The 26,047-nt window shown below is 42.9% G+C and overlaps 1 protein-coding gene across 1 annotated transcript; it reads left to right on the top strand.

The window, feature by feature from the left end:
- The first annotated feature begins 63 nt into the window (after positions 1-63).
- Positions 64-24,931, top strand: LOC140729161 (solute carrier family 46 member 2-like). Its single transcript, XM_073048619.1, has 4 exons — positions 64-2,857; positions 16,882-16,965; positions 18,095-18,251; positions 24,233-24,931. Exons 1-4 carry the CDS (start codon positions 1,741-1,743, stop codon positions 24,288-24,290), a joined length of 1,416 nt encoding a protein of 471 aa, XP_072904720.1. The 5' UTR covers positions 64-1,740; the 3' UTR covers positions 24,291-24,931.
- The last annotated feature ends 1,116 nt before the right edge of the window (positions 24,932-26,047 follow it).

Raw genomic sequence — 26,047 nt, 5'->3', positions numbered from 1 at the left:
CATCAATGTTCATGCCATCAGGTTGGAGGCTACCTAGATGGAATATGATGTGTTACTTTTTCAATGTGAGAGTGGCCTCATTGTGGCAGAAGAAGAGGCCGTGGTCAACGTGTCAGAATGGGAATGAGGATTGGAATTAAAATGGTTGGCCACCAGGAAATTCTGCTTCCGGCAGGTAGAGCGAAGGTGCTAGACAAAGCAGTTTCCAATCAACGTCAGGTCTCATCAATGTAGAGGAGGCCGCACCGGGAGCAGTGGATATAGTGGATGACCCCAACAGACTTGCAGGTGAAGTGTTGCCTCATTTTTCTAAACAAACATTTCTTAAGCTGCAAAGAAATTTGGTGCCAGTGAGGGGTTGCAGCAAGGGGCAGGTAAGTTCAAAGTAAATTTATTAGCAAAGTATGTGTATGTTACCATATACCACCTTGAGATTCATTTTCTTGCAGGTTTTAAAGGAAAGATAAAGATATTCTTGGAGTTTACAGAAAACTATAGATAAACAATCAATGTGCAAAAGAAGACAAACTACAAATTGAAAAAGCCTTCTGATTTTAAATCCCTGTGTTCTACTGTGGTCAATGCCATTTCATTCCAGTCTCCGCATAAAGCGGAAACTTCAGACTGTGACATCTGTGTAAAACAACAAAAACTGTCAGAGGAACTTAACAGGTCAGGCATCAACTGTGGAGAGAAACGCAGAGTCAACCTCTCAAGTCCAGACCCTTCACTTGGACTGGAAGGGAGCAGGTGTTGGTAGACAGTACAGAGGTGAGGGACAAGAGCTGCCTAGCCATAGGTGGATCCAGGTGAGGAGTGGTGAAAGGCAGGTAGAGGAGAGAAGAGTGGGAATAGTTAAGGTGGTGATGGGTGGAGGGAAACGGCTGCAGATGATGAATCTGCTGCTGTGCGTTCATGCCCTGCTAGTGTGAAAACTGGGGACCGAGGCTCGGTCCTACTCCAGCTGCTCTGGGAACAGATCTGGGACTCAATCTGGTCTGGGATGCTGTTGGCTTGCTTCTACTGTTTACACAGTGTGCGATTTTCTCTCTCTCTCCTTCTCTGCGCAGTGGCTTTTGGTCTTCTTTTAAAAATTGAGTTATTTGAGTTCCTTGCTTTGTGGTTGCCAGTAAGACAATTCTCAAGGTGTATAATTTGTAAGTGATAATAAATGTGCTTTGAATCCAATAGTAAAGCAGGTGTAGCATGGAACCAAATAAGGAGGTGGAGTGGGCTAGTGGGAACAGTGGAGGAGGAGTACACCCAGTGGGAGGAAGGTGGACCTATGGATTTGGGGTAGGAAGGAAAAGAAGCAGCTTGATAAGGGACTTTGGTAGTGTAGGAGGATCAGGATATGATGTAACAGAGATAGAGGGCACATATGCTGCTCGCCATCCAGCAGTTTCCTGAACCTGCAGTCTCCTGGGGACTCGTGACTGCAATGGCAATAACTATACTATATCTACTCCTCGAATCCCGCTGGGGCCGTGTCGCTATGCGTCCAAAAACCGGTCGGACGGGTCCGGCAGCTGCGGAATTCCTCAGACGAATTGCGGATCGGGGTGTGGTATCGAATCGAGCCATCTGCAGAGAGAGAGAGAGACAGAGAGATAGGGGGAAGTACTTCTGCTCCGCTCTAGCGGACTTTCCGGATCTGTCCTTACCGCGGCGAATTGATTGACTTGGTCGCTTTGAGGCACGGGAGAAGCTCGGAAGACTTACGTAGAACAAAAATTCAAAATGTGCGAGAAGCTACCTTCCCTTCTAGAGATCGTCGTGGTTTTCCACCAGGTCGCGGGAGCTTTCTTTGACACTGGTCTGCTGATGGTTGCTCAAGAGCGCTGTAACGCCACGGCTGCCGGAGTCAGGCAAACTTGCATCTCCCAGTTTTACATGTGCAACAGCATTATGCTGGGACTCACCCCACTACTCTTCACCTTCATCTTAGCCAAGCTGGGAGATGAGAGATCCAGGAAGATCACCATCTGCGTGCCACTCCTGGGCTACCTGATCTCCAGGTCTCTGCTGTTCTGTGTGATCCTGTTTCATCTGCCCTTGGAGGTGATGTTTGCCACTGCGCTGCTCAATGGCCTGAGTGGGGGCTTCCCTTCTTTCTGGTCAGGAATCATGGCCCTGGCCTCAGACACCTCCTCTGCCAAGGACAGGTCAGTCAGGCTCATTAGAATCGAGCTGGCCTATGGCTTGGCCGGGTTGATTGGAAGCCTCTCATCTGGACACATCTTCATTCACTTCACCCTCTCGCATGACCAGGGGGTAGTATTGGCAGGCTGTAGCTGCCTCTGTTATTTGATAAGCTTGCTGTACTGCCTCCTGGGGGTGAAAGTGCCATCCAGACAAGTGGAAGCTTGCGAGCAGGTTGGAAGCACACCACCTCTTGAAAGTGACAGAGTGCTGGATCAGTCTGGGTGGGACCACGACTCTGAAGCTGCCACTAGGATTGAAGCTGAGCGAAACAGAGCCACGAATAGGCATCCAACTGAAACCTCAAGGCTACTGGATTACATTGTAAGGGCTGAAGGCAAATCCAGTTGTTGTACAGCAGTGAATTTCACAGTTGTTTTACTCTTTACAAGTGGGGTGTTATACGATCTGAGTGTGACAGGTGGAGTGGATATAATTCCCATGTTTGTATTGAAAGACCCATTGAACTGGGATGCTGTGTGGGTTGGCTATGGCTCTGCAGCAGGATACACCATCTTCCTGACCAGTTTCCTAGGAGTCAAAGTTCTTTCCAGATACCTGAAAGACACTTCTTTGATAGTGATTGGAATAGTATCATTTTCCACTGGGATGCTGATCATGGCTTTTGTGAAGAGGACTTACCTATTTTTCATTGGTAAGTATCATTACAGTCTGGAACTGCTTTAGACATTCTTAATTAATATACACTTTGTAGTCAACGGAAATTTTGACAATGCTTTCAGTTCCTATCTACAGATCATTGATGTAGCTTCATTATGAACAGTCCTAGTTAGGGACCTATGACATATTCTCCCCATTGCTTTATGAAAGTTTGTATGAATGGCATTACCTACGAGCTCCTGTCAGCATTGCACAAGAACACTGACTCAAAACTTAAATATTAGTGTAGATTATGTGCTTAAGTACAACACTGAAGGGCAATATTGGTTGTTCAACAATGATAACAGAACACTCCTAAGGCTTTAAACATCTCAGTAGAACAGTTGTAACTGGAATTCCAACACAGATTAGCTATGTAGTTCTTAAAAAAAAGTATGAGATAATGTTCATTACCTCAATGCCATCTGATTTCAGAATGAACATTGAACCCACAAACACTACCTCACTACATTTTTTCTCTCTTTTTCCACTACTTATCTTTTTAAATATATACATTGCTTAATTTATAGTTTTTACTGTTATGTACTGCTGCCGCATAACAAATTTCATGAAATATGCCGGTGATATTAAACCTGATTCTGATTTTCATGAGAAATGGTAATTGTTTCTCCCTCCATAGATATGCACTATCTTTGCATTTTGATTAGGTGCACCATTATCTCTTTGATGGTTGTGAGATCCTGTAATAGACTAATTAACAACCATAGTTGCCGAGATTGCACCACTATCCACAATTCGAAAGTGGGTTACTGGCAGAAAATACTGCCCCTGAAGAAAATTCTCCCCCTAAAATAGCAATAGAAATTTTAAAAAAGCTAAAAATATACATCGGGTCAAGCAGCAACTGTAGAAAGAAAAACAGAGTTACTGATTCAGTCCACAGATCCTTCACTGGTATATTTCCAGAAGTTTTTTTTATTTCAGATTTCCAGCATTCAGTCTTCAGACTGTCTCTTCTAATGCTAAAACAATCAGAAAACAGTTCAAAGTAACCCAATGCTCACAGCTCTGATCAAATTAGCCCCACATTAAAGAATTCTCCAAAAAAGAAGCAAATCAAGAAATACAAGTCTTTTTTAAAGCTGTTACAAGAGAGAAGATGCTCAAAAAGCTGAAAGACCTAAAGGTACATAATCACCCGGACCAGAGGAACTGCACGCTAGGGTTCTGAAAGAGTTAGCGTTAGAGATTGCGGCAGCATTAGAAACGATCTTTCAAAAAAATCATTGGACTCTGGCATGGTGCTAGAGGACAGGAAAATTGCAGATGTTACTCCACCCTTTAAGAAAGAAGGAAGGCAGCAAAGAGGAAATTATAGACCAGTTAGCCTGACCTCAGTGGTTGGGAAGATGTTAGAGTCAATTGTTAGGGATGAGGTGATGGAGTACTTGGTGACACAGGACAAGATAGTACAAAGTCAGCATGGTTTCCTTAAGGGAAAAATCCTACCTGACAAACCTGTTGGAATTCTTTGATAAGGTTATAAGTAGGATAAACGAGATGTAGTAGATGTTGTATATTTGGACTTTCAGAAGACCTTTGACAAGGTGCCACACATGAGGCTGCTTAAAAAGTTAAGAGCCTGTGGTATTACAGGGAAGTTACTAACATGGTTAGAGCATTGGCTGATTGGTAGGAGGCAACGAGTGGGAATAAAAGGATCCTTTTTTGGTTGGCTGCCAGTGACTAGTGGTGTACCGCAGGGGCTGGTGTTAGGACCACTTCTTTTTATGCTGTATATCAATGATTTAGATGATGGAACAGATGGCTTTGTTGCCAAGTTTGCAGATGATACGAAGATTGGTGGCGGGGCAGGTAGTGTTGAGGAAACAGGTAGGCTGCAGAAGGTCAGATAGATTAAGAGAATGGTCAAGAAAGTGGCAAATGAAATACAATGTTGGAAAATGCACGGTCATGCACTTTGGTAGTAGAAATTAATGTGCGGACTATTTTCTAAACAGGGAGAAAATCCAGGAATCAGAAGGGCAAAGGAATGTGGGAGTCCTTGTGCAGAACACCCTGAAGGTTAACTTGCAGGTTGAGTTGGTGGTGAGGAAGGCAAATGCCATGCTAGCATTCATTTCAATAGGTCTACAATACAAGAGCAAGGATGTGATGCTGAGGCTTTATAAGGCACTGGAGAGGCCTCACCTTGTGTATTGTGAACAGTTTTGGGCCCCTCATCTTAAAAAAACATGTGTTGGCATTGGAGAGGGTCCAGAAGAGGTTCACATGGATGATTCCAGGAATGAAAGGGTTATCATACGAGAAACAGTTGATGGCTCTGGGTCTGCACTCGCTGGAATTCAGAAAGATGAAGTGGGGGATCTCATTGAAAACTTTCGAATGTTGAAAGGCCCAGACAGAGTAGATGTGGAAAGGATGTTTCCCATGGTGGGAGAGTCTAGGACAAGAGGGCACAGCCTCAGGATTTAGAGGTGCCCTTTCAGAACAGAGATGCAGAGAAATTTCTTTGGCCAGAGGGTGATGAATTTGTGGGATTTGTTGCCACATGCAGCTGTGGAGGCCAGATCATTGAGTGTATTTAAGACAGAGATTGATAGGTTCTTGATTGGACATGGCATCAAAGGTTATGGGGAGAAGTCTGGGAAGTGGGGTTGAGGAGGAGATTAAAAAAAGGATCAGCCATGATTGAATGGCGGAGCAGACTCAATAGGCCAGATGGCTTAATTCTGCTCCTAAGTCTTATAAAATCCACCACCTTTTGATCAAATACCCTCATCTCAAACAAGAGAAAGTCTGCAGATGCTTGAAATCCAAGCAACATACACAAAATGCTGGAGGAACTCAGCAGGCCAGGCGGCATCTATGGAAAAAAGTATCCTTACTGCTGAAGGGTCTTGGCCCGAAACGTCAACTGTACTCTTTTCCATAGGTGCTGCCTGGCCTGTTGAGGCCCTCCAGCATTGTGTGTGTTACCCTCATCCGACTCAGAATTAATTTTGGTTGATAAACTACTTTGAAGCAACTTGGAATTTTTTTTTTAATTCGCTATAGTATTGGGTACCTCAGAAGTGCTGCTGCCTTAGCCTCATGACCACATTCAAACGTGACCTACAGTGCTGCTTGTATGGAGTTTTCATACTCTCCCCATGACTGCACAGGTTTCCTCTGGGTTCTGTGGCTTTCTCCCATGTCCAATAATGTGCAGATTAATTGACCATTGTAAATTGCTCTGAGTGTGCAAATTGGTAGAACCTGACATGGAGGATTGTTGGGAAAATGGAGAGAATAAGTTACTAGGGAAAATACAGGAGGACTGGGGTCAGAGTGCTAACACAAGCTTGCGTTGAATAGTCTCCTTCTGTGTTTCAAGGAGAGTGGAAAGAGTGATCAGTTTCGTGTTCTCTGGTGTCAATACCTGAGGATCTAACCTGAACTCCATCTATTGATGCAACTTTATAAAACTCTGGTTAGGCCACATCTGGAGTATTGCATACTGTTCTCATTGCCCCCTGTAGGGTGGATGTTGAGGCTTTCTAGTGGGTGCCCACGAGGATTACCAGGATGGTGCCTAGTGAGGGCATGTTCTATCATGAGAGGCTGGATAAACTTGAGTTGTCTTCTTCGGAGTGCTGGAGGCTGAGGGGAGATCTGATAGAAGTTTACAGAACTGTGAGAGGAAAGATAGTGGACACTATTTGTTTCCCAGGGTTGAAATGTCTAATACCAGAGGGCATGCATTGAAGGTGACAGAAGGTAGGTTCAAAGGGGATGTGAGGTGTAAGTTTGTTCACTCAGAGTGGAGGTGCCTGGTGTGGTGTTAGAGTAAAATACATTGGAGGCTTTTAAGAGATGTTTGGATAGGCACATGGAAAGCTATTTGCTCCGGGAAATTGCCTTTCCCATCCAGGTTGGCCTTGACACACCAATCATTGGCTGAAGAAAGTATACTTGATCATGGGCCTGCACTGTACACCCTTGACTTGGAGCCTTCTTTCACAAATGGTATGTGATGTTCTGTGCAGCATGGGGCATGAGATAAGTTGTGCTGCAGTACTCTCTGCTCAACCGCTTCTGTTACAACTTTGAGAACGTTGTTATGCCACTGGAAAGATTGACTCTGCATGCACTCAAAATATGTTGAGTGTTCCCTTCTCACCACAAGCAGCACACCTGTCTGTCTTATCTTCATACCAGGTGCTGAGGTTGGCAGGTGTTGGGAGCAGGTCATACACCGCTCTATATAGAAAAGAAATGCGGAGCGGTTCCATCTGCCACAGGACATTCCAAGATAGATGTCATTGTTCAACACTTTCCCACCAGGTCTAAGCCCCTTGTTTGGTCAGGCCAGCTGCTTTAGCTAACCTCTTCTCCTCTTCTACCTCTCGTATTTCTTGCGTTACAAGCTCATGGCGCTCCTTACCTGTAGAAGATGACCACCAATTGTGGGTTGTCCATCCAAGTCCCTGGTGGCCTAGCTGGGTAGCCCCAACAGTCTCCTTGTACTTCAATCTAGACTCTGCCTCATCAACTGCTGCCCGGGCTGACCACTTCCTGCCTGATCTCACATCCGGCTGGATGTTCTTGATGACAGGGTCTTTTGAGTCTCGAAGCATCAAGAATGATCCTACCTTGGCTACCTTGACCTCTTCAACAAGGGATTGCACTGGGATGGTAATCTTTGTCTGGCTACTGTGGATTGCAACATTAGTGAGGCTGCTCGGTACTCCAAACCAATTCTTCACATACCTGTTGATCTTCCGTTCCATTGCCTCAACATGAGACATTGCCACTTCATAGACAGTTAGTGGCCACATTATCCATGGCATCAGTCTGTACTGCAAGCACCACAACTTCAACTTGCCAGGCAAGCCACACTTGTCGACAGACATCAGACCTCTGTTGATCTGTTCTCCTGTCTCTTGAACCCTCTTGGTGTCTCTCAGTTTCTCTGTGTACCATCACCCGAGGCTCTTAACTGATTGGTCCTGAATGGATGGAATCTCCTCTCCACAAAGGGTGAAATGAAAGTCAGCCAGCTCTCCTCTCCTAAGAACAAGGCTCCTTGAATTCCTGATCTTGAACTTCATTCTTCCCCAATCCATTAGCTCCTCGATTCTAGATAGTAGACTTTCCAAAGCCTCCGTGCTAGGACCCAAAAGGGTGAGATCATCCATGAACGCTCGTATTGGTGGTAACTCCCCTCCGCCATCAAGTGCGATACCTGGTCCCACTGATTCTGCAGCCCTCACAATGACCTCCATGACTAACACAAAAAGGATGGGTGAAATCGCACAGTCCAATGTCCAAGCTCTGCCACCTAGTTGTAAACTGCTGAGTGGAGAACCTCATCCGGAAATCGTTGTAGTACTGCATAATGAAGTTCCTCACCTTAGCAGGAATCCATAGGAATTCCATCGCAAACTCAATCAGGACATGGGGAACAGAACCATACGCATTTGCAAGATCAAGCCAAACTACAGCCAGATTTCTTCTCAACCTTTTTGACTCCTGGATGGTATGCTATATCATACTAGTATGTTCAAGGCATCCCGGGAATCCTGGTATTCCTGCCTTCTACACAGATGTGTTTACATCTCTATCACAAACGAAGATATTCTTTCTGCTAGAATGCCAAACATAATCTTCCCCTCTACATTCAGGAGTGAAATTGGTCGGAACTGATTCAATGTAATAGAAATCTCTTCCTTCGGGATGTATACTCCTTCAGCCTCACTCCATGACAAAGGAACAACACCTTGTCTCCACACCACCTTTAATAATCTCCACAAGTATTTCCTCAGCTCATCACACTTCTTGAACACCTTATACAGCACTCCATTAGGTCCTGGCATTGAACCTGACCTTGCCTTTCTGATGAACCACTCGACTTCTACCAGTTTGGGTTCTGACAGATTGAACTTCACTCCTGGCTTGGTAGGCTTCACAAGCCCAGAAATGTCAAACAAAGGAGCCTCCCGTTGTTCGTTAGAGTAAGTGCTTGTCAGGTGATCCTCCAGTTCTTGTTGAGAGATGTTAAGCTGCCTGCTCTTACTTTGTTCAAACAATCTCTTTGTGAACTGGTGAGGGTTCTCAAAGAATGCCTTTCTTGCCTTCTCTCTCTTCTTTCTCTTTTTACGCTGTGACTCTGGACGATGGAGTGATGCTAACTTTATTCGAAGCTGCTCTCGGAGATCAGCAAGCCCTGGCTTGTCACCCTCATTTGCTACCTTCCACCTCTGTCTCAACGATCTAAAGCTCTCTCCTCAACCTACTACTCTCCTTCTGGCACCTGCTTGGTGTCCGTGTAGGCTTTGCTTTCTTCAACTCAACTAAACCTGTACTTTCCAACATCAGAAATCATATCACCCATCACTTCCAACTTTCTCTTTGATGTTCCCCCGAGAATATTCTGCAACATCATACTGATATCCTCATCAAACACACACCAAGCCTTCTCATCTGCCATTGCTGGCCACTTGACCTTCCTCTTCTTCTCTACCACCTCACCACCGCCATCATGCGAAGGATCTACCTGGGTACTGTGGTCTGCAACCTGACCTGGGTTATCTCTCATCTGACCTGGAGTATGATGACTCTCTCCAGAGTGAATCGCTGTGGCTTGTGTATCAGTGGTTGAAAAGACCACATCTTCTGTGCTTGATGAAGTAATTTCATCTTCATCCACTGGGATGGAATAGCACTTCAACTTTCCTCGGTGGACTAGTAAACCTTTAATGCTGGAAAACGCTCTCCCACACCAACTCATTAGACACTCAGAGCCTCTTATCCTAGCTCTTGGTCGTAGTTGTTCCCTGTAATTAACTGTATCCATCCAGTTGGGTCCATCATTCTCCCTCCCTCTCAGAGGACCCCGAGGGTATGTTTCTCCATGTAAACTAGAAGCTTCAAGCTTCTAGGATACAAGGAAGATGGAAGGATATGGACATGATGTAGGAAGGAGGGATTAATGTTTGGGTTTTGTTTTTAATTTGTTTTTTAGCTGGTTCAGCACAACATTGTGAGTGAATGGCCTGTTCCTATGCTGTACTGTTTTATGTTCTGAGAATTGGTATGTCTCCAAAACACTGGATAATTTCTACAGATGTACTTTGGAGAATGTTCTAACTGGCTGCATCAATGTCTGGTATTGTGGGGGGGGGGGGCTACTGCACAGCATCGAGCTAAGCTGCAGAGAGTGTAAATTTAGTCAGCTCCATCATGAGCACTAGCCTCTGTAGTATCCAGGACATTGTCAAGGAGTGATACCTCAAAGGTGGTGTCCATTATTAAGGACCTCTGTCACCCAGGTCATGGTTGTTCTCCTGCAACAAATTTCACAACATACGCCAGTGATATTAAACCTGATTCTGATATACAAATTATAAGCCCTGCGTAAATGAAAATCAATGTGTTGCTGTTGCAAAGAACTTAGTTGCACATCCAGCAAAGATAGGAAGCAGTGAAAGAAGTTTGTAGAAAGAAGAGCTAACAAAACCATTTAAAATATTAAAAGATTAAACTAAAGTAAAATAATGAAAGCTTGCTCCTCATTTGTTTCTTACCTTTAGGCTTAGAGTCCCCATACACATCCTTTGACTGTGCTTAAAGGCCTGACCCACAAATAAGTCATATAAGATATTCACCAGTTTAACAGTGGTAAATGAGCTTCTGGACTATGTAGCGAACCCAGCCACAGGATAAGGCAGACTTGGCCTTCCCACGTGTATTAGTGAGTCCAAGACTCAATATTGGCATTTGGTTGGCAGAACACTAACAGCTCTGTTCAGAACCATTGACCACATCTATATTTGCCACAGTGCTTTCACGATAAGCCTTAGCAAATATTTTCTGAAAATGGACAACTTTATTTATGCTCTCAGGAGAGAAGATAAATAAATTTAAAAAATTTTAAAAAGAAAGCAGCAGTGCTAATAAAATGAAAGCTTCTTTATTAGACCGGTGTTTTAATTTCAAATTCAGTTATCAGAATCTAAAGTGGCTGTTCGAAATTCAAAGTGAATTTATTATCAAGTACATATACTGAATGTCACCACATACAACCTGAGATTCATTTCATATGGGCTTGATCAATAAATACGATAACCATAATAGAATTAGTGAAAGCACACCAACAAGGCAGACAACCAGTGCACTAAAGACAGCAAACTGTGCAAGTACAAAAAGGATTAGACAGACAGGGAGCATGAAATGAAGAGTCCATGAACTTGAGTACACAGGTTGGGGGAGCAGTTCAGTGATGGGGCAGGTGAAGTTATCCCCACTGGTTCAGGAGCCTGATGGTTAAGGGGTAATAACTGTTCATGGACCTGGTGATGAGACCCCTGAGGCTCCCGTACCTTCTTCCTGATGACTGCAGTGTGAAGAGTGCATGGCCTTGGTGGTGAGGATCCCTGAAGATGGATGCTGCTTTCCCATGACAACACTCCATGGTGGGGAGGGCTTTACTTGTGATGGACTAAGCATTTCCACTACTTTTTATAAGACTTTCCATTCAAGGGTATTGGTGTTTCCATACCAGGCTGTAATGCAGCCAGTCAATACAGTCTCTACCACACTTCCACAGAAGTTTGTCAAAGTTTTTGATGTCATGCCAAATCTTCACAAACTCCTAAGAAAGCAGAGGCACTTGCCCTGCTTTCTTCATAATTGCACATATGTGCCGGGCCCAGGACGGGCCTTCTGAAATGATAAGACCAAGGAATTTAAAGTTGCTGACCCTCTTCACCTCTGATACTCCATTTTTCCTCCTCCTGAAAGCAATAATCAGCCCCTTAGCTTTGCTGACATTGGGTAAGAGGTTGTTGAGGCACTATTCAGCAAGATTTTCAACCCTCCCCCCACCCCCATACATACTGATTTGTCACCACCTTTTTGTTAGCCTATGACGTGGTGTCTTCAGCAAACTTGAATATGGCATTGGAGCTGTGCTTAGCCACACAATTGTAAGTGTTAAGCAAGTAGAACGGGGGTCCAAGCACATAGTCTTTTGGTGCACCGTGCTGATGGAGATTGTGGAGGAGATGCTGTTGCCAATCTGACCTGACTGGGGTCTGCAAGTGAGGAAATTGAAGGTTCAATCACACAAGGAGGTATTGAAGCCAAGGCCTTGAAACTTACCGATTAGTTTTGAGGGGTTGATAGTATTGAGTGCCAAGCTGTTCATTAATGGCACAGCAAAAAATCTTAATAAAACAAATTAAAGGCATCTTAAAGAGGATGGCAGCAGTGATAGGGGACTCTGTAGTTAGGGGGCCAGACAGGCTATTCTGCGGACAGAGGAAAGAAACACAGATGGTAGTTTGACTCCCAGGTGCCAGGGTCCGGGATGTTTCCTGATTGAGTCCATGATATCCTGAAGTGGGAAGGTGAACAGTCAGAGGTCATGGTACATATTGGTACCAACAACATAGGTAGGAAAAGGCAGGATTTCCTGAAAACAGACTACAGGGAGTTCGGAAAGAAGCTGAGAAGCAGGACCTCAAAGGTAGTAATCTCAACAGTGAGTATGGGAATAGAGTGAGGTGGAGGATAAATGAGGGATTGGAGCAGGGGACAAGGATTCAGATTTCTGGATCATTGGGACCTCTTTTGGGGCAGGTGTGACCTGTACAAAAAGGACGGTTGCACTTGAATCCCAGGGGGACCAATATCCTGGCAGGTAGGTTTGCTAAGGCTATTGGAGAGAGTTTAAACTAGAATTGCTAGGGAGTGGGAACCGAACTGAGGAGATGGAGGAAGGGCAGTTAGCTTACAAATAGAGAAAGCTTGTTGGCAGTGTGAGAGGGAGGATAGGCAGGTGATAGAGAAAGAATGCGCTCAGACCGATGGTTTGAGATGTGTCTTTTAATGCAAGGAGTTTTATGAACAAAGCGGGTGAGCTTAGAGCATGGATCAGTTCTTGGAGCTATGATGTTGTTGCCATTACAGAGACTTGGATGGCTCAGGGGCAGGAATGACTACTTAGAGTGCCAGGCTTTGGATGTTTCAGAAAGGACAGGGAGGGAGGCAAAAGAGGTGGGGGAGTGGCATTGCCGATCAGAGATAGTGTCACAGCTGCAGAAAAGGAGGAAGTCATGGAGGGATTGTCGACTGAGTCTCTGGCTAGAATTTAGAAACAGGAAGGAGTCAATAACCCTATTGGGTGTTTTTTATAGACCACCCAATAGTAACAGGGACATTGACGAGCAAATTGGGAGATAGATTCTGGAATGGTGCAATAATAACAACGTTGTCGTGATGGGAGATTTTAATTTCCCAAATATTGATTGGCATCTCCTTAGAGCAAGGGGTTTAGATGGGGTGGAGTTTGTTAGGTGTGTTCAGGAAAGTTTTCTGACACAATCTGTAGGTAAGCCTACAAGAGGAGAGGCTGTACTTGATCTGGTATTGGGAAATGAACCTGGTCACGTGTCGGGTCTCTCAGTTGGAGAGCATTTTGGAAATAGTGATCACAATTCTGTCTCCTTTACCATAGCATTGGAGAGGGATAGGAGCAGACAAGTCAGGAAAATGTTTAATTGGAGTAAGGGGAAATATGAGCCTATCAGGCAGGAACTTGGAAGCATAAATTAGGAACAGATGTTCTTAGGGAAATGTACGGCAGAAATGTGGCAAATGTTCAGGGGATATCTGCGTGGAGTTCTGTATAGGTACATTCCAATGAGACAGGGAAAGGATGGTAGAGTACAGGAACTGTGGGGTACAAAGGCTGTAGAAAATCTAGTCAAGAAGAAGAGCTTACGAAAGGTTCAAAGAACTAGGTAATGATAGAGATCTAGAAAATTATACGGCTAGCAGGAAGGACCTTAAGAATGAAATTAGGAGAGCCAGAAGGGGTCATGAGAAGGCCTTGGCGAACAGGATTAAGGAAAACCCCACGGCATTCTACAAGTATGTGAAGAGCAAGAGGAATAGATATGAGAGAATAAGACCAATCAAGAGCAACAGTGAAAAAATGTATATGGAACTGGAGGAGGTAGCAAAGGTACTTAATGAATACTTTGCTTCAGTATTCACTACAGAAAAGGAGCTTGGCAATTGTAGGGATGATTTACAGCGGACTGAAGAGCTTGAGCATATAGACATTAAGAAAGAGGATGCACAGGAGCTTTTGGAAAGCATCAAGCTGTATAAGTCTCTGGGACCGGACGAGATCTACCCCAGGCTACTGTGGGAGTCAAGGGAGGAGATTACTGAGCCTCTGGAAATGATCTTTGCATCATCAATGGGGACGGGAGAAGTTCTGGAGGATTGGAGGGTTGCAGATGTTGTTCCCTTATTTAAGAAAGGAAGTAGAGATAGCCCAGGAAATTATAGACCAGTGAAACTTACTTCAGTGGTTGGTAAGTTGATGGAAAAGATCCTAAGAGGTAGGATTTATGAACATTTAGAGAGGCATAATATGATTAGGAATAGTCAGCATGGCTTTGGCAAAGGCAGGTCATGCCTTACGAGCCTGACTGAATTTTTTGAGGATGTGATTAAACACATTGATGAAGGTGGAGCAGTAATGTAGTGTATATGGATTTCAGCAAGGCATTTGATGAGGTACTCCATGCAAGGCTTATTGAGAAGGTAAGGAGGCATGGGATCCAAGGGGACCTTGCTTTGTGGATCCAGAATTGGCTTGCCCACAGAAGGCAAAGGCTGATTGTAGACAGGTCATACTCTACATGGAGGTCAGTGACCGGTGGTGTGCCTCAGGGATCTGTTCTGGGACCCTTACTCTTTGTGATATTTATAAATGACCTGGATGAGGAAATGGGTTAGTAAATTTACTGATAACACAATGGTTGGGGGTGTTGTGGATAGTGTGGAGGGCTGTTAGAGGTTACAGCAGGACATCGATAGGATGCAGAACTGGGCTGAGAAGTGGCAGATGGAGTTCAACCCAGATAAGTGTGAGATGGTTCATTTAGGTAGGTCAAATCTGATGGCAGAATATAGTATTAATGGTAAGACTCTTGGCAGTGTGGAGGATCAGAGGGATCTTGGAGTCTGAGTCCATTGGACGCTCAAAGCAGCTGCGCAGGTTGACTGTGTGGTTAAGGCGGCATACAGTGTATTGGCTTTCATCAACCGTGGGATTGAGTTCAAGAGCCGAGAGGTAATGTTGTAGCTACATAGGACCCTGGTCAGACCCCACTTGGAATACTGTGCTCAGTTCTGGTCACCTCACTACAGGAAGGATGTGGAAACTATAGGAAGGGTGCAGAGGAGATTTCCAAGGTTATTGCCTGGATTGGGGAACATGCCTTATGAGAATAGGTTGAGTGAACTTGGCCTTTTCTCCTTCAAGCAAAGGAGAATGAGATGTGACCTGATGGAGGTGTAAAAGATGATGAGAGGCATTGATTGTGTGGATAGTCAGAGGCTTTTTCCTAAGGCTGAAATGGCCAATACGAGAGGGCACAGTTTTAAGCTGCTTGGAAGTAGGTACAGAGGAGATGTCAGGAGTAAGTTGTTTTTTAAAAAAAAACGCAGAGAGTGGTGAGTGCGTGGAATGGGCTGCCGGCGATAGTGGTGGAGGCGGATACTATAGGGTATTTTGAGAGACTCCTGGACAGGTACATGGAGCTTAGAAAAATAGAGGGCTATGGGTAACCCTAGGGAATTTTAAAAGGAAATACATGTTCGGCACAGCATTGTGGGCCAAAGGGCCTGTATTGTGATGTAGGTTTTCTATGTGTCTAATAGTCTGTAAATTTCCTTTCAAAGAGCCACAAAATAGCAGATGATCATCTTGCCATTTTTAAAAATAAATGATTAATCTTAAGAAATTTAAACCATTAGACAGTGATATCTTTTGGCAAGATGGTTCTCAATAGCCACTCAAAATTTAATAACGTCACAAACACAACAAATATTAACTAACACATTGATAACATTGCAATAGGTAACATTAGCTCTGCAAAAAATGAAACAGTTACAATGACTCAGTCACTTTAAACAAAAACCTCAAGGTAAACAAGGACATTCTAGGTGCAAAGATGGCCTAGGCTGTCTCTCCTTCAAGGAGAAAGCAATATTATTTTTTCATTTTTAATATTTCTATTACACTGTGCATATATATATTGTGCTTATGATAAACTATTTAAATTTCTCTTGAGAAACTGTAGTGCTCAAATACAAAATATATTTGATAATGTTCACCACTACCACATTACACAGAAATCATGTTGTGTAAATGATTCTGAACCGAGTGCTATTTTTCCTCTGCTTCACCTTGTTGCCTGCATTGGACTCTTTGAAATTTTCACCCAGTATTGGTCTCAACCACAAACTCCTTTGTTAAGTCCCCAACTGCATTTTAGTCCTGAAGAATCTGCAGCTAACACACACTAATCTCAGTTTTGGCATTTCTGTTGCTTGCAGTTCTGTTTCTGACTGAGTCCTCACCCATTTTCACTCCTGGATCATCAGACATCCTTACCCAAGCTTTGGCACTTCCATTACCAATGCATTCATCCATGGCAGCATAACTCAGGACTCAAATATTGCAATGTGCTCCTGCTTGGTCTCCACATTGCATCTCCTGTCTTCATTATGACTTGCAGCAACTCTCATTCACTTGTGTTTTCTGAACTAATGCTGTCTCTTCTTCCAGCAAACTTTTAAATTCTCTTTTGGGGTCACAGAACACACACAACCTCACTCTGCTATTTGTGTTTTCTATGGTCCACCCAATGTCAATTTAAGTCAGCTATTGGCTTGGAATTCTCTCCATAAATTTCTCAGTTCTTTCAAAATCATTGCTTCAAAACTGCTTCTGGTGATCTGTAGCAAAATATGTCTTATATCTGTTAAGTGATTTGGAACACTAATGTGTTAATGAACCAATATCCGTGCTGATATGTGGTATGACTAATGTGGACAGTGTTGTACACAAAGAAAACATGAACCAATTGATCAAATTGGGTAAGCATTTGCATGGAATGTCAAATGCAGAATATCCCTATTTAGTGAACTTCTTAACAACCAATTAACCATTTTTTGAAATATCTCTTGCAGCTCGAGCAGTGATGCTGTTTGCCCTTATTCCTCTCCCAACGATTCGGTCAGTGATTTCAAAGCATATAAAAGAGACTTCATATGGTTAGTATGCTCCCAATTTATCAGCTGGCATCTGGATTAGTTTCATTAATGTGCATTTTCACCGAGTTGCTTCCTTCCACCCAGTGTACCAAAACAATTTGAGAAGATCACTTGGCCAATATAGCTGTGGCAATAGCTTCTACAAAAGACGTGTTAAGTGAAGGTCCTTGATAGGTATAAATGGACCTTTGGCAGCTGTCAGACTTGTCTTTTAATGGTAAAAACTGTGGGTTTTACTCTAGAGGCTTGAGCAATATCTAGGCTAATATCCCAGAATAGAACTAGGAATGACGCACTGACCCACGTTCCATCTTTTGAATGAAATATTAAACCATGATAGAGTTCATGGTGATGCAGAAGATCCCATGGCACCATTTTAATATGCAATAAGAGATTTTTCTATTCTATTCAAAGTCCCAATAAACATCACTCAACAGACTGTTTATATCTGTTTGGGAGGATTTGTATCATTAACCAGCTACTCTTTGCACTGTATTATTACAACAGTAATTGCACTTCAAGCTTGTTTGCTTTGTTCTAAAGCACTGAGGACAAACCTGGAAGTCGGTGGCCAGAAGTGCATGCATTTCTCAGTCTGACAAATGGAGATGGGTAACAGATTGCCCACTTCCCAGGTGCTAATTGGCCAAGTACTGCCAAATTTACAGGACATCATTAAACATTGCAACTTCATGCAAATTTGGATGCACCAGCCAGAAGCTACCTAGATCAAGTTAAATTAGGAGGAAGTTCAGTGCCGAACTCGGTAATCCAAGATAGCACCAGAAAATGGCAACTATTTGCATGAAGCTCTGAATGGAATCATCAAATATCCCTCTTTAGGACTACCACAGCAGAAATCCACAATCAGAGCCGGCCATGAACATTGTACAGTACTGTTGCCACAAAACATCAAATTTCACAACACATGCCAGTGCTATTAAACCTGATTCAGTACTATATTACAGCACAAATAACAAGTGTCCACAATTATATTTTACGTAGTTACATAATGTCATTATAGCAATGATTAATGGTACTTCATTACCTGTAATGGGACATGAAAGATGTTATAGAAATGAAAGTTTCTCTTGATTGAAGTATGTAAACTTTTCAATTGTACTTCAAGGGAAAGTGCTTGCCGTCCTCCAGATTATCATGACATTGGCTGGAGTCATTTCTTCAATCAGCTTCATCCAGATTTACCTATTAACAAAAGACTGGTATCCAAACTTCTGTTTCAGCCTGTCTTCAGTCATCGGTTGCTTAAGTATCATTCCCATAATGTAAGTAAAATTAAGCTGCAACATACCTGTCATTATGTCATGCAATTTCTATAATAATACTCGATTTGAATAACGCAATCATAGAAAAAATGTGGATCATTCAACCCATGTAGTACATCCAGACTGATCCTAGTTCCTAGGTCTTGATATTTAAAAGATTCAAACGTACATTTAATGCCAGAGAAATGTATACAATATATATCCTGAAATGCTTTTTATTCGCAACCATCCATGAAAACAGAGGAGTGCTCCCAAAGAATGAATGACCGTTAAGTGTTAGAACCCCAAAGTCCCCCCCAGCTCCCCTCCCTCCTGCGAGTAAGCAAGCAACGATCCTCCCCACCCCACCAGCAAATAAAAGCATCGGCACCCGCCACCGAGCACTCAAGCTTGAGCAAAGCAACAAAGACACAGACTTGCAGTGACCCCAAAGACTCTTTCACCCGGTATTCGACATACCACAGGGTCTCTGTCCCTAATAAGGGAGAAAGAGGTGTCTCCATTTCACATGATATGATACCTTTGTTTAAAAAGCAATTATGCTATAAATTATGACAGGCTTCCCAAAAGCTGTCCGTAATCCAAGTGGTTTGCAAATTGGAAATGAACAGAAGTAATGTACAAGAGGGGATAACAAAAGCATCTGTGACATGAGAGCAAGAGTGGCTGCCAGGCAGTCTGCTCAATACTGCAGCTCCTTTCGTCTCCACCCAGCCTGAATGTAGCAGCTTGAGGAAGAAACAGAGGGTGAAGAGAAGACACACAGAAAAACTCAGATCTTTTCCACCAGAAAATTCATGCAGCCTCATAGCAACTGTCAAGAGCATCCCACCGGTCTCCTAAATACTTTTGCACATGTAATGGGGGTGGAGTGGGGAGAGTGTCCATACGCCAGCTTCTCCTTGGCTTACCAACACGTATTTTCAAAAACAATTGTTGCTGTCTCCAATAACCTTTCAAACTGCAAGTTCAAGCAAAACCACTTGCTACCACCACCACCACCACCCTGAACTGACTTACATTTGAATCCATCCAATCCTTCATCTTTTATCTATGCCTCATGTATCTCAGCCTTGCTACTCAGAAAACTGGTCCCTTAATATTCACCCTTGACTCATTATGCAACCGTTTTATCCATCTCAAGCAGATCAGTCCCCAGTGTTCCAAAGAAGATGCCCCAGCCTAGCCGATGTCTTTATAAAATAATCCTACCTTGACAATACTCATGCAGACCTCTCAAGAGATTATAGTTGTTGAGTCATATTGAAAACAGAATATAGGGTATTGGTGAGATGTTATCTGAAGCAGAAAATACAGCACTGGTTTGATATATGGAAGAAAGCAGTATTGAAGGATTACAATATCACAGCAACTTAAGGGCTTTTCAATCCATGTTAAAGGGTCTAAAGAATTACAAATAGTTTTGTTTGAGAAACATTAAGTGTTGTTGTTAGAAGTTAACTTGACAAATTTAGGGAAAGTGCCAAATTCAAGAGAAGTATTCTCTCCAAGGCTGCCTTGCTGCCTATAGATCTAACACAGGATAAGTCAAACCCAGGACAAATCTGAACTCCAGACTGAATCCCTGTAGTTAATGTTAATTATATCTCATGATTTGGCCTCCACAGCCATCAAAGGTTAACTCCACCCTCTGGCTGAAGAAGTTCCTCCTCATATGTTTAAAAGAGATGTCCTTCTATTCTGAAGATGTGATCTCTGGTCCTAGACTCCACCACTATAGGAAACATCCTCTCCATATCCACTCTACCTACGCCTGTCAATATTTGATAGTTTCAGTGAGACCCCCCCCTCATTCTTCTAAATTCCAGTGAGTACATTCCCAGGGTATTCAAACACTCGTATGTTAACCCTTTCATTTCTGGGATCATTCTCTTGAATCTCCTCTGGACCTTCTCCATTGCCAAATCCTTTCTTAAATAAGAAGTCAAAAACTGCATTGTCTGATTAATGCCTTACAAAGCCTCAGTATTATATCCTTCTTTATATTTGAGTGCTCTCAAAATAAATACTAATATAATATTGGTATTCCTTACCCCCATCTCAACCTGCAAGTTAAACTTTAGGGAATACTGCACGAAGACTCCCAAGTCCATCTGTACCTCTGATTTCTGAATTTTCTTACTGTTTAGAGAAGTCTACACCTTCATTCCATCTACCAAAGTGAATGACCATATACTTCCCTACACTATATTCTATTAGACACTTCTTTGCCCATTCTTCTAATCTGTCCAAGTCCTTCTGAGGACACCCTGCTTCGTCAACACCACCTGCCCCTCCACTTATCTTTGTATTGTTTGCAAACTTAGCCACAAAGCCATCAATTTCATCAACCAAATCACTGACATAACATGAAAAGAAACTGCTCCAACACCGACTCCTGCAGAGGCCCAGTAATCATTGGCAGTCAATGAGAAAAGGCTCCCTTCTTTCCAACACTTTACTCCTGCCAGTCAGCCAATCTTCTATTCATGCTAGTATCTTTATTGTGATATGATGGGCTCTTGTTGAGTCCTCTCATGTGCGGCTTCTTATCAAAGGCCTTCTGAAAATCCAAGTGAATATCTTCCACTGTCTCTCCTTTGCCTGTCCTGTCTGTTACTTCTTCAAATAATTCCAACAGATTTGTCAGACAAGATTTTCTGTTAAGGAAACCAAGCTAACTTTGGCCTATTTTGTCTTGTGCTGTACAGATCCCTGCAGAACACCACAGATCACAGACCTCCAGTCAGGATAAGTCCCATGTACCACTACCTTCTGGCCGAGCCTCCCATGAATGGCCTTATCAAATGCCCTCCTATAATTACTGTAGACAACATCCATAGCTGTAGCTTCATCAGTCACTTTTCTCACCCAAAAAACTCAGTCAAGTTAGTAAAACATGGCCTGCCAAACACATACCCATGTTGACTGTCCCTAAATTGCCTGTAGTTTTTCCAAATGTTCATCAATTCAATCCCTAACTATCCCCTCCAGCAACTTCCCTACCAGCGACATAAGACTTACTAGTCTGTAGCTTTCAGGATCATCGCCATTTCCCTTCATGGATAATGGAACACTAGCTTCTCACTAGTCCTTGAGGACTGCACATGTTTCAAGGGAAGTGAGACAAAGTTGTAGAACACTGAACCCCAGAAGAGTGTAGAAGCAAGAGGGCAGCTTTGAAAGTTCACAGAGATAGCTTTAAGGACACTTGGCAAAGCCAAGAATAGCACAAGTCAGAAATTAAACATGTAACTTTTTTTTCCCCAGTCTGCTCCACGGCATGTGTAAGATTAGGAAATCTGCTACAGTCAGAAAATGATTCCATTTTTAGCCAACCTCAATTCAGTTTTAGGGTTGTGTTAATTAAGAATTAGTTAGGAATACAAAGTTGAATATTACCTTTAGTTACCAGTGCTCTTTGAATTGACTTCAGAGCATGTGTAGGCACAAACTAGGTTTCTATTTTAAAAAAAATGGGTGGCACCCGTCAGGGATGCCCCTTAAGTCCCTTTCTCTTTGATTTGGCTATAGAACCTCTGGCGATAGCATTTCGAAATTGTCCTGAATTGACCGGGATTTGGAGAGGGGGTGTTGAGCATAAAGTTTCTCTCTATGCTGATGACTTATTACTCTTTCTCTCAAATCCGTCTACATCCTTACCTCTAATGTTTTCACTTCTTGACCAGTTTAGCCAGATCTCTGGCTATAAACTCAATTTACATAAGAGTGAACTTTTCCCAATTAATAAAGAAGCACAAGAACTAATATTTCATGATCTCCCTTTTAAAGTAGTCCATAATCAATTTACTTATCTTGGAATTACAGTCACAAGGAAGTTTAAAGATCTTTTTCGTGAAAACTTTGTCAATCTTTCATATGCTATAAAACAGAGTCTGGTACAATGGTCACCTCTATCTATGTCTTTGGTAGGTTGTATTAATGTTGCTAAAATGTATGTTCTCCCCAAATTTTTATACTTATTTCAATCTATCCCAATTTTTATCCCTAAATCTTTTTTTGATTCCTTAGACTCTATTATCTTGTCATATCTGTGGCAGAATAAGCGCTCTAGAATTAATAAAATCCACCTCCAAAAATCTAAAAAAGAGGGTGGCATGGCTTTACCTAACTTTCGCTTATATTACTGGGCAGCTAATATACGTTGTGCTGCCTTCTGGTCTTTCTTCTACGGTCAACCCGAGTGCCCTAACTGGGTGGCAATGGAGTTGAGCTCCACTAAAGAATTATCTATATCTGCACTTCTTGGCTCTGCACTCCCTAGCAGTCTGCCCAGATCAATAGCTAATCCTCTTGTTAGACACACTTTGCGTATATGGGCTCAGATCAGGAAATGCTATGGTTTCTAGGGGTTTTCCATTTCTAGCCCTGTTGCACATAATCACCTTTTTTTACCTACTACGTACGATTCAGCATTCCATGTTTGGTACAGGAAGGGCATTAGACATTTTGAAGATCTCTTCATTGATAATCGCTTCACTTCTTTTCAGTAGCTCTCTGTTAAGTTCAACCTGCCTAACGCTCACTTTTTCAGATATCTCCAAATCCGACACTTTCTTGCTCCTTTAATTCCTAACTTTCCTGAAATGCCTGCAAAAAATGCTATGGACCTATTTCTTTCCATTAATCCACTAGGTAAAGGTTTAATATCAATTATCTGAGATAAACTAGCAGCCTTACGACGGGCCCCTGTGGATAAAATTAAAATGGCCTGGGAGCAGGATTTAAATATCTCCTTATCTGAGGAGAGCTGGGACTCAGTTCTCAAATCGGTTAACTCAACCTCTCTTTGTGCTCACCATTGCCTTTTACAGTTTAAGATTGTTCATAGAGCCCATATGTCTAAATCTAAACTATCTCGATTCTACCCTGGCATTAGTCCACTCTGTGATAAATGCAAGAGGGGCGTGGCCTCTCTCATCCATATGTACTGGTTCTGTCCTAGCTTGGAGAAATTCTGGAAAGATGTCTTCACTACATTATCGGGTATTCTGAATCAGCACCTAGAACCAAACCCCTTAATTGCTCTGTTCGGTTTTTGGGGCGAGACAGATTTATGTCTGGATCCGACCAAATGCCGAATACTATCCTTTGCCTCTCTCCTGGCGAGACGCTCGATCCTCCTTAGATGGAGAGATGTTGCCCCGCCCACTCATGCGCAATGGCTTAACGACATTATGGCCTGCTTGGACCTCGAAAAAATTCATTATTCAGTTCTTAATTCGGATCTAAAGTTCCATAAAGTCTGGGGACCTTTTATCGAGTACTTTCATAACCTTCCTCTTGACTAGGGTTTTTTTTTCTTTTTTTTTCTTCTTTTCGGTCCCTTGCTTTCAGCTCCCTTTTCTTTTCTGGTAGCAGGCATTATTATCCTCTGTTGCTAAGTGTATTCACAGTCTGGGAGTTTGACTGTCCGGACTTATACTCTCTATATTGTGTTGTGGTCGGTCTGGAGTTGTTGTTTTTTTCTTGTGTTGTGGGGTTTGGGGAGGACACTAAGCTTACTTGTCTTTAATTTAGGTGCTTTTTTGTTAAATTCTCTTCCTTTGTAGCATATTGTCATTGTATGCTTAATTTTGCACTGTATTAATGCTCCTCATTGGGATTTGGGGTTTTTAATTTGTAAAATGTTTTGAAAAACTAATAAAAAAAAATTTTTTTAAATGGGGAAATAGATATCCATTGGCAGGGTAGTCTAATTTTAGGTTGGCTCCCAAAGATTTCATTCATCACAGAATTACACAGCACAGGATCAGGCTCTTCAGTTGAACTGGTCCGTAGCATTCACCCTACTTATTTGATGTGTGCATTTGGAACAGAGAATGGGAGTGGGGGATGGGAGTGGGGGGAACATTAAATTTTTTGATGAGGTACAACCAAGATTTGGGCACAGTACGTAGCTTTAAAATTAGTACAGCTCATTTTGCTACTGTAAGTCTCCTATTCTGCTTCACTTGCAGCCTTGTAGAACGCAGATCATCTGAGCAATCTGGATATTCCAGAATACCAGAAGATTGATGTGAAACCCAGCACTAAAATATCTGGAGAGCTCCAACTATTCAAAGAATCACTGGCTGTTTTCCAAAACACCCATATGCCTTGAAAAGCAAGTTTTACTTCCCTCCAATTACAACTGTAATTTCAACTCATGCCTCCATTCAGCGGACATCTCCAAAATCTTGAAGAAAATCACTGCTGTCGTTGTTGCTTGGAAACTAGTTTGAAAGATCAGTCTACAATACTGTTGTTACATTGAACATAACATCTCATTATTGTGTCACTTGACATCTTTCAACATGACTGCATTCATCCTCCACCTTCAGTTGTGCACTTTACTTACATTGTTCTTAAGCAGTTATACTCTGGTTCCTAGACCCAAATGAGAGAGTACAAAACAGCTACTCAGAACTTTAGGAAAACAAAGCCATAGTTCTAGGTTTCAACCAGGTGAACTTACCTGCCATATCATAATTGCTATCATTACACTCATCTTTCACAGCACTGTCCTCTTGTCAAATATTACTAATACTTAGACCTTAAGCAAAATTAACACACACAAAATGCTGGAGGAATTCAGCAGGCCAGGCAGCAATCATACTAAGTACAGTCGAGGTTTTGGGGCAAGACCCTTCCGCAGGACTGGGGGAAAAAAAGATGAGGAGTAGATTTAAAAGATTGATGGGGGGGGGGGGGGGGGAGGAGAGAGAAACAAGGTGATAGGTTAAACTGGGAGGGGGAAGGGATGAAGTAAAGAGCTGGGAAGTTGGTGAAAGAGATACAGGGCTGGAAGAGGGGGAATTATAATTGGAAAGGACAGAAGGCCATGGAAGGAAGAAAAGGGGGTAAGAGCACCAGATGGAGGCAATGGGCAGGTAAGGAGGTAAAGTGAGAGAGGGAAAGGGATGGGAAATGGTGAAGGGGAAGTGGAGGCATTACCGGAGGTTCAAGAAATCGATGTTCATGCCGTCAGGTTGGAGGCTACCCAGATGGAATACAAGGTGCTTTTCCTCTAACCTGAGTGTGGTAACATCAATTTCTCGAACTTCCGGTCTGCACCGCCATTTAATCATGGCTAATCCATTTTCCTCTCAACCCCATTCTCCTGCCTTCTCCCCATAACTTTCCACACCCTGATTAATCGAGAATGTATCAACCTCCGCCTCAAGTACAACCAAAGATCTGGCCTCCACTGCCACCTGTAGCAACAAATTCCACAAATTCACCACCCTCTGGCTAAAGAAATTCCTCCTCCTCACTATTCTAAATGGACATCCCTCTATTCTTGGGATTCCCAAAATGGGGTCCACTGCCCCTCAGTTAACGGTAGGGGCCCCATGGCATAAAAAAGGTTAGGAACTCCTGCTCTACTTTGAGGCTGTGCCATTTGGTCCTAGATTCATCCTCTAAAGGAAGCATCCTACTGAAGGGTCTCAGCCCAAAACCACAACTGTACTTGTTTCCAAAGATGCTGCCTGGCCTGCTGAGTTCCTCCAGTATTTTATGTACGTTGCTCAGATTTCCAGTTGTTTGTGGCAGGGAACATCCTCTCCACATCCACTCTGAATGTTTAGAGCTCTTAGGTACAGAAATGATGGTGACTGATTTGAAGCACTTGGGGACAGCAGCCTGGCCTCCACTGCCACTTGTAGCAACAAATTCCAAAGATTAACCATCCTCTGACTAAAAACAATTCCTCATCTCCATTCTATATGGACATCCCTCTAATCTGAGGCTGCATCTGACTCCTCCACTATAGGAAACAAACTCTCCACATA

The sequence above is a fragment of the Hemitrygon akajei genome, chromosome 6, assembly GCF_048418815.1.
Source record: "Hemitrygon akajei chromosome 6, sHemAka1.3, whole genome shotgun sequence".
Classification (NCBI taxonomy): Eukaryota; Metazoa; Chordata; class Chondrichthyes; order Myliobatiformes; family Dasyatidae; genus Hemitrygon; species Hemitrygon akajei.
Note: the sequence above shows the minus strand (reverse complement) of the source record. Positions and strands in the feature narration are given on the sequence as shown.